At 44.9% G+C, this 9,836-nt stretch overlaps 1 protein-coding gene across 1 annotated transcript in view; it reads right to left on the bottom strand.

Annotated features, from left to right (window-relative positions):
• Positions 1-9,836, bottom strand: part of AFAP1L1 (actin filament associated protein 1-like 1) — a 54,603-nt gene that overhangs the window by 13,628 nt on the left and 31,139 nt on the right. Inside the window, exon 15 of the mRNA XM_006863940.1 lies at positions 8,230-8,341. Within this exon, the coding sequence (XP_006864002.1) occupies positions 8,230-8,341 (112 nt within the window). The remainder of the gene's footprint in view (positions 1-8,229; positions 8,342-9,836) is intronic.

Genomic DNA, 9,836 nt, shown 5'->3' with positions numbered 1-9,836 from the left:
GAGTTGCTGCCTGCAGAGGCCATGATGCCTGTAGTCCCAAGCCTGCCCACCAGTGATGTATCCACCCTGGCTTTGGGGTGCCTCATTGTCACCCTTCTGTTTGTCTGTGTATTCTTTCGCTATCCCTATCGTCGCTGGATCTCCCCTCCTCGTGAACCAAACACTCGTGACAACTATGTCGAGGGCAGACGCCGACATTTTCCCCTAGGCCTAAGCTTCCTCATTTGTAAAGTTGAATATTGGGAAATTTAGGGTTGTGGTAAGGTTTAAATGACATAATTCGTGAAAAGTGTTTAATATAGGTATGGGCCAATAGCAAGTGCTTAGTAAATGTTAGGTAATAATAAAGTAATATATTTGGTGATATACAACACATTGTGGCTTTAAAAAAGGCATGTCAACTCTTCCTTATATATTAGGAAGGGAGACAGTTATGTATGAGGGAGCTTCAAAAAAGTTTGTGGAAAATTTCATTATCTTTAAGGCCATTTTCCCATGAACTTCATGAAGTATTTAGTATAATTCAGGTTCAGAAAGCATCTAGCCCTTTGGATTAAAGGCACCACCTATTTTATTACTGGGGAAAGGATTTAGGAGAGAGTATGCTGTAGGTTTTACATTATGGAGGACATTGACAAATAATTATGACAGAAATGTATTGAACATTTATTATATGCCAGGTATTACATGCTAAGTCATTTGTATGCATTCTCATTGAATCTATTTAGGAATTACAAATGTTGTTGTTGTTAAGTGCTATTGAGTTGGTTTCAACTCAGCAACCCTGTATAGGGTTTCTGAGGATGTGCATCTCTGTAAAGGAGCAGAAAACCTCATCCTTCTCTCCAGAAGCAGTGGGTGGGCTTGAACCACTAACCTTGTGGTTCGCAGCCCAGTGCTCATCCTACAGAGCCACTGTGCTCCTACTACTAAGATAAGTTCTATTTCCTTGTTCGAGGAAATTATGGCTCAGAGAGGTCAGAGTCTGGGGCTTACATGAGGCTCCATTACTTATGGTGGCAAAGCTGATGCTTGAACCCCTGTCTGTGTGACTCCAGGGACTACATAGTGCAATACTGCTGTAGTTGGACCAAGACTATAGTCCAACCTTCTAGGGAAAAGCACCTACTACACACAGTAACACATCTTTTGGTAAATTGGTGGTTTGTGGGTTGAATCCCAAGGTCCACTGAGTAGTGCCTAATCTGCTTTTTTATATCTCAAAATGATTCGGTTTAAGACACACCATACACTGACATGGACTAATTAGCAAAACAAAAAAACCTATTCACAAGTGGGATTATATCGTCAGGTACTGTTGTTAAGTGCCTTTGAATCAGTTCTTACTCAGAAGACAATGCCTTAAACTTAGGTCTGGATCAAGGCAAGAGGAGTAGAGAAAGACGACTGATACTTTGAGATTAAGACTTCAAGATGAGCAGGCAGGAAACATGGCTTCTCACTGTCACTGACTACCCTGTGACTGGCATAATGTTATGGATTGCATTTTGTACCCCCATAATGTGTTTTACTGTAAGACTTCATCTCTCATACTTTGGGCTCAATTAGGAGGGACTAGTCCCTAGGAGCTCTGGTAGCGTAGTGGTTACGACTCGGGCCGCGAACCTTAAGGTCAGTGGTTCGAAACTACCAGCCGCTCCGCGGGAGAAAGATGAGGCTTTCTACTCCCGTAAAGATTTACACCCTCGGAAACCCTGTACAGGGTCGCTATGGGTCGGAACCTACTTGATGGCACTTAACATAACAACAACAACAGTCCCTAGAGAAGGACATCATGCTTGGTAAAGTGGAGAGTCAGTGAAAAAGAGGGAGAACCTCAATGAGATGGACTGCCATAGTGGCAGCAGCAATGGGTTCAGACATAACAATATGAAGATGGCACAGGACCAGGTAGGGTTTTGTTCTGCTGTGCATGGGGTCTCTAGGAATCAGAACAGACTCCACCTAACAATGTGTTGTAAACACTAACCTCTGTGCTAGTGGTTACAACCCATTTGGGAATAGGTTGTCTTTGTTAGGTTTTGTTGTTGCTGTTAAGTGCCATTGGGTCAGTACCAACTCATAGCAACCCTGTGCACAACAGAATGAAACGCTGCCCATTTCTACGCCAACCTCACAATCATTGCTACTCTTAAAAGCCCATTGCTGCTGCTACTGTGCCAATCCATCTCAGCTGAAGCTGAAGAAAACTAAAACAAGTCCCCGGGATCCAAAATATGACCTTGGATATTGTTGTTAAGTGCCTTCAAGTCGGTTCCAACCCATAGCAACCCTCTATAGGGTTTCCAAGCAGCGGCTGGTGAGCTTGAACCACCAACCCTGCAGTTCAAGCCAATTTTTCAGCCCCACATATTAACCCACAACATCACACCAGGGCAAATTTTCATTGGTTTTGAGAATGCTCTTTAGCTTGTACATTCCCGTACTGTGCTCCAACTAATTTCATTTCCTTAGGGGAAAGATTTGGAGCTCTTTACTCTTACAGCCTCTCTTTTTCCTGTGCAAGTCTGTTGAGCTGGGAGACATGGACAGTGACCTGCTTCTCTCTAAGCGACACTGTGGTCTTACAAGCAGGGTGCTGGGTGGGAGCGGTAGCCTTGTGTCTTCTTGATTAGCCTCTCCTGATGTGGAAACTCTACTTGTCAAAACCAAGAACAACTGAGGTCCTGGTCCTCTCAATCTGCTATCCAGCAGGCAGAGCCACTATCTTACACTTGGGTGCTAGGTGGAGAAAGGGAGCCCCTGACCTTTCAGCTGCACTAGTTTGGAATTTAGCCTGGCAGCAGAGCTTGGGGGAAGAATTAATGAGGAATGTTGGGGACCTGCTCTTCCCAGGGAGATACCATATTCCTTGACTGGAAGCTGGCAGGAGAAGTGGTCTTATCGTCTTGGCCACACTTGCCTGGAGTGGGTGAGTCATGGGACGCTGACTGTGATTATTGAGATTCGGGAGATTTTCCTCTAATAATAAAAAATGTTTCTTCATTGGCTGTATTCCCTTAGGTCAATTTACAGAGACTTTAATTTTTGAAAAATGTTCTGTTCAGTTATGATTGTTTTCCTGGGAACTGGTTTGTGGAATTCTTCAGGTCACCATTTTTCTTAGCAATTCCCTCATCCCCCATGTTCTCGCCTCCTGGTAGTCCAGCCCTCCTACTGTAAAGAGGGCAGACCTGTGTCATTATGAAGATATTGTGGAAATAAAAGTGACTTCCAAAGCCAGACCAGAAAAGACATTGCAGCTTCTGCCTTGCGACTCCTTCTTGGATGGCTTGCTCTGGGGGAAGCTAGCTTTCACATCCAGAGGACACTCAAATAGCCCTATGAGAAGGTCTGCATGGCAAGGAACTGAGGCCTCCTTCCAACGACCACCATGCACTTGCCAGCTTTGTGAATGAGCTCTCTTGGAACTGGATGTTCCAACCATCAAATCTCAGATGATTACAGCAGCCAACATTTTGATTATACCAACATAACCGATCCCATTTCAGGAGATTTGTGTCCCACAAAATCCATGTGACATAATAAGTGCTTATTATTTTGAGCTGTTAAAATTTTGGGGTGATTTGTTATATACCAGAAAACTAAGCCAACTCCATCACTGTTGAGTTGATTCTGACTTATAGAGACTCCATAGGACAGAACAAGACTGCCCTGTAGAATTTCCAAGGCTTTAAATCTTTATGGAAGCAGGCAGTCTCATCTTTCTCCTGCAGAGTGGCTGGTGGGTTCAAACTGCCTTTCAGTTAACAGTCCAACACTTAACCCACTGTACCACCAGGCTCCTTAATTTGTTACATGTTGTTGTTAAATGCTGTCAAGTTAGTTCTGACTCACAGAGACCCTGTATATAGTTTCTGAGACTGTAAATCTTTGTGGAAGTAAAAAAAACCCTCATCTTTATCCTGAGGAGAGGCTGGTGGGTTCAATCAAACACCAATTTTGTGGTTTGCAGTTCAGTGCTTATCCTACAGAGTCACCATGCTTTCCAACTTATTTATGTTGTTATTGTTGTTTAGTGCCATTGAGTCTGTTCCCACTCCTCAGTGACCCTGTATACGGTTTCCAAGGAGTGGCTTGTGAGTTTGAATTGATAACCTTTTGTGGTTGGCAGTTTAGTACTTATCTTACAGTGCTACAGCAGGACTCCAATCTGCTATATTGTTGTTGTTAAGTGCCTTTGTTGGTTCCAACCCATAGTGACCCTGTAGAGGGTTTCAAGGAGTGGCTGGTGAGTTTGAACCACTGATTTTGTGGTTCAAACTGACTTTGCGTTCCAGTGCATTAGCCTATAGTGCTACATCAGGGTTCCCAATCTGTTATATAGCATCAGGTAATAAAGTGATCTTTGCTGAACTCTCCCTTTTATGTTCTTCAGTTTCTTTATCTGAGAAACAATGCTGTGAGGCTATCTAAATAGTTTCCACTTCCTTCATTGATATGTATTCAGGAGTCTCTGGGTGGCACAAATGGTTCAGTGCTCAGTTACTAGCTGCAAAGTTGGCTGTTTTGAGGCAGGGAGAAAAGTGGGTTCAGGAATCAGGATTCAACAAAAGTCACTTATTGACCAAAGTTTTGAGGAATGTTGAGGCCTGCACCCCTCCTTGCTTGAGCAGTTGTGAAGATGTGTAGGGCATGCTCAGGGTGCACAATTGAGTAGCCACATCCTGGGACATGCCATTAAGAAAGACCATCCATAAAAATGTTTACTTCCTTGTAAGCTGTAGTACAGGCTGGACTGGTTTACCTAGTGCCCTAGGCATAACATAAAGGAATACCTACTGCTGGTGCAAAGGAGAACAATAGCCCCTGGGAGGGGTTTGAACCAGGGTCCTAAAGAACTGCACATTCTTGACATCCCAGAATAAGTTTTGTCTGCCCCTATCACAGACCTTTGCAATGGAATTCATCTTGAAGAAATGCTGTGGTGGTTATGTGCCGAGGAGTCGGTTCTAACTCATGGTGACCCTGTACAGGGTTTCTGAGGCTGTAAATCTTTATGGGAGCAGAAAGCCTCAGCTTTCTCCCACATAACTGCTAATCCTGAGGTTAGCAACCCAATTGTAACCACTGTGCTACCAGAGCTCCTTGAAGAAAATGCTGTGCAAACACCCAATTAACATGACCCCTCATAAAAGGGCCACTTCCTGGAAATCCCCACCTAATAAACACGATGGCTTTCCACACTTAAAACCTTTTGTTGTTTTGTTAAGTGCTGTTGAGTCAGTTCTGACATTGTTGTTGTTAAGTGCCGTCAAGTCGGTTCCGACCCATAGCGACCTTGTACAGGGTTTCCGAGGCTGTAAATCTTTATGGGAGCAGAATGTCTCATCTTTCTCTCGCGGAGCGGCTAGTAGTTTCGAACTGCTGGCCTTAAGGTTCGCAGCCCGATTTGTAACCACTACACTACCAGAGCTTCTTATAGAGACCTTGTATAAGGTTTCCCAGGAACAGCTGGTGGGTTTGAACCACCGACATTGTGATTTGCAGTCCAGCTGATCCTACAGCTTTACACAACCTCACCAAAACCTGTATTGGAAAGAGGAGACAACATTGCCCTAGGGTCTTCCTTATCTCCTCTGGCTGCATCTTTTCCTCTCAATACATCTTTAAATCTTTTGGTCATGTGAAACCCATTGTTTGTCTAACCTGGTCATTGTTGTTATGTGCCGTGGAGTTGATTCCGACTCACAGCGACCCTGCACAGGGTTTCCGAGGCTGTAAATCTTTACGGGAGCAGAAAGCCTCATCTTTCTCCTGCGGAATAGCTAGGTAGTTTCGAACTGCTGACGCTGAGGTTAGCAGCCCACTTCGTAACCACTACGTTACCAGAGCTCCTTAACCTGGTCATTAGAGGTCAACAAAGACAAGCACTCTCTGTTGAAGAGTCCAAGAGTCAGGAGGGCGGGCAGGGAACTCTTGAACACATCTAAAGGTATCAGAAGTCAGGCCTGGAGATCTGCTTCTGAAATGTCGTGACCTTGAAGATTTTACGGCAGTTTTACGCCACACACGCGGGGTTGCCGTAAGTTGTAGTTGACGCCAGGGTAACTAACAGCAACAACATGCTTTCATAACAATAGGTAGCAAGTCACTGTATGGGGCAGACCAGAGCCCTCTTTGCCTCCCCACTCCAATCAGAGATGCTCCATTCTTCTCTCTTTTATAAATAGGACTTTTGTATAAGATTTCATTTGAAGAAAGGTTCTGTTTTTTGTTCATTTTATTGTTATACTTTTTGGGATAGTCTGTGATTGGTTTTTAATCTTACATGCTTATTTCAGTGTAGTTTTCCATTTTAAAATAAGCATTCCATCAGGCGCTTTATTTCTAAGGCACTGTGTTTTTAGTAAAAAGAGTCATGGCTGCTCATCAAAAGGCTGGCCGTTCAAACTCATCAGCCACTGGCTCCTCAGAAAACAGGCCTGGCCTTCTGCTTTCATAAAGATTCTAGCCTTTAAGAATGAGACCCTTCTACTCTGTCTTACTGGGTTCCTATGAGTAAGAATTGACTCGATGGCACACAAAAACAGTATATATCCAGTGTCCATGAGAGTAGGGAATTCTGAGTCCTTGTGTGTTGCTGTGGGATAAGTACTGGACTATTAACCACAAGATCAGTATTTCAAACCCACCAGCTGCTCCTCAGAAACCCTATACAGGGTCGCTATGAGTTGGAGCTGATTCAAAGGCACTTAATAACAATAATTATTCTGAGGAGAACCTCAGACCTAGAGAGGGGAAGGGACATGTATAGTTGTACATAAGCTAGCAACCAAGTGAGGAATGGACATGTCTCCAGACTCCTGAGCGTGAACTGGAACTATAACATAGAAATGTATTTTTATCTCATGGGGAGTGGCAGTGGGGGCAGGGGAAAATACAAAGCAACGCATGAAAGATTTTCAGGAATTCAGAACAGGTTGTCCTACAGGAAGCTGGTTTGCTTATAAAGGTAAGTAACCCTAAAGCAGAGATTAGTGTTACAAATCAAATGTAACTGACGATACAGTGTCTGGCACATGTTCAGTGGGCAGGGGGTCACTGTTGTACAGTATCACTTGGGGCATTCACTGAGCACATACATGGTGCTAGGCAGAGCCAGGGTTGGAGACACAGAAGTGACTCACATCTTTGATGGCAGCTGCCCTGACGGTATTTGGTGGGGCTTAGTTCTCTGTTTAAGGAGCTCTGGTAGCATAGTGGTTACGAGTAGGGCTGCCAACTCAAGGTTAGCAGTTTGAAACTACCAGCAGTTCCATGGGAGAAAGATGAGGCCTTCTGCTCCCGGAAAGATTTACAGCTTCGGAAACCCTGTGCAGGGTTACTATGAGTCAGAATCGACTCCATGGTACTTAACAACAACAACAACAGTTCTCTGTTTAAGGAGCTCTGGTAGCGCAGTGGTTACAAATCGGGCTGTGAACCTCAAGGTCAGCAGTTTGAAACGACCAGCTGTTCCGCAGGAGAAAGATGAGGCTTTCTGCTCCCGTAAAGATTTATAGCCTTGGAAACCCTGTACAGGGTTGCTGAGTTGGAACTGACTTTACGGCACATAACCACCAGTTCTCTGTTTATTGCTCCAGATCAGAAACCACGAATTGTCAGCCTCTGGAGCAGATGCAACTTACAGATAAACTTTAATACATATTTTTGGTCTTAGTATTAAAAATTTTTCAAAAGTTGTCAATATAAAAAGTCCTGTTGTAGTGCTGTAGGATAAACACTGGACTGCTAACTGCAAGTCTGTCATGTCAGTTCAAACCCACCAGCTGTTCTCAGACACCCTATACATGGTCATGAGTCGGATCTGACTCCTTGGCACTTAACAACAACAGTATAAAAAAGTAAGTAGATTTCACATAAAATTTAGATTTCTGATTTCTTTTAAATAATAGGCAAACATGGCAACAGTGGACTTGTACTGCCCTATGGCAGCCATTCTCTGGGGCTGAGTAGTGGCTACCCCGAGAGCTAAGGTCTGAGCACTTTAGTTTCCTACCATCCTTCCTGCCTGCATTCCATTCTGTTTCCTTTCTAGCTGCCCTTTATCACTATGCTTGTGCTGAGAATGGTCTTTGACTTCCATACCACTTCACTCATTTATTTACCCACTGATCCCTGGAGGGATATCCGTTTGAGACCCCTGTTGTGGATGGCTTCCTCTCTACCTCCCTACTCAGTAAGGAAGGCCCACCCAGAACTCACTGGAGGCGTGGCGCTTGACTTTGACCTGTGGGTCCACTCGGTGGGACTTCTCACTGCAGGAGGAGGCATGGCGCTTCACCTGGGCCCCCGTGGGACGCTCAGGCTCCTTGTCCTGGAGGTGAGAGATGAGAAGGAAGGTGAAGGGCAAGTAGGTGCAGAAACACCACTGGGGTGTGGACTGTGGTCCTTGATGGGTAGCTAAGCACTGCAGAATGTCTGAGAGTTAGCGCTTACGTCTTATATCTGTGTTGCACTCAACTGTTTATAAACCACTTTTCACTAGCAGTATAAGGAAACCTGGTGGCACAGTGGTTAATCACTCAGTGTTAACAGAAGGTCAGTGGTTCAAACCCACCCAGCTACTCCTTAAGAAAAAGACCTGCAATCAACTCTCATAAAGATTACAGCCTTGGAAACCCTATGAAGCACATCTATTCTTTCCTATAGGGTTCAAGTGAGTTGGAATCGACTCAACAATAGATACTTATATTTTCCTTTGGGGGTTGCAGAAGACAACTCTAAACTGAAGCACCTTGGTGAGAGGAAAATTTTAAAACACAAAGCAAATTGCCTTTGAGTTGATCCTTACTATGTCGACCCCATTTGTGTCAGAGTAGAACTGTGCTCCACAGGATTTTCAGTAGCTGAGTTTTCACAAGTAGCTCTTCAGGACTTTTTCCTGAGGCTTTTCTGGGTGGACTTGCAACCATTTGGTTAGCAGCCAAGAGTGTTAATTGTATGTACCACCCAGTGTCTCCCTGAGGAAATTTTGTTGTTGTTGTTGTTAAGTGCCATTGAGTCAGTGCTGACCCATAGAGGCCCTGTATGGAGTTTCCAAGGAGCAGCTGGTTTACCACCAACCTTGTGGTTCAAACTGACTTTGTAGTTCAGTGCATTAACCCACAGTGCCACACCAGGACTCCAAAGGAAAATTGGTGGTGGTGGTGGTTATGTGCCATGGAGTTGGTGGTTATGTGCCATGGAGTCGGTTCCGACTCATAGTGACCCTGCGTAGGGTTTCCGAGGCTGTAAATTTTTACAGGAGCAGAAAGCCTCATCTTTCTCCTGCGTAACAGCTACAGTTTTGAACTGCTGACCTTGAGGTTAGCAGCCCAATTCATAACCACTACACTACCATAATCACTATCATGGAGGGCGGCGGTTAAACGATGTGCGAGAACTGCGCAGACCTGGTGGAGGTGTTAAATGAAACCCAGACCACGGAGTGGCGGGGAGAGGTGTCTGGAGACCAGGTCGATGGGGAGACGCTGCCTAGTGGGAAGAGACTGCAGGGGCTGGCCAGGCTGTCCTACTTACCCCGACACGAGTGCGCGGTCCTAGCCTAACTGTTGGATTGTGGCTTTGAGGTGGGGTAGACCAACTTAGAGATGCACAAGCCCAGCCCAAAGCGTCTCACTACAACCCAGTCACCCCTGCTGCTCTTCTGCCTCTTGATTGACATCCAAGGACAGAAATCCCACCTTTGAGCCAGACTTAAGGGCCCTAGCACAAGGAGGTTCCTATTTAACAGCAACCACGTAACCGCCACTCAAATGTCTGTCGTGCTGTGGTGGTTTGAATTGCTGTGATTCTGAGGGCTATGCCAC

This window comes from Chrysochloris asiatica, unplaced genomic scaffold (genome assembly GCF_000296735.1).
Source record: "Chrysochloris asiatica unplaced genomic scaffold, ChrAsi1.0 scaffold00057, whole genome shotgun sequence".
In the NCBI taxonomy this organism is placed as follows: Eukaryota; Metazoa; Chordata; class Mammalia; order Afrosoricida; family Chrysochloridae; genus Chrysochloris; species Chrysochloris asiatica.
This window is presented reverse-complemented; position numbering and strand designations above follow the sequence as displayed.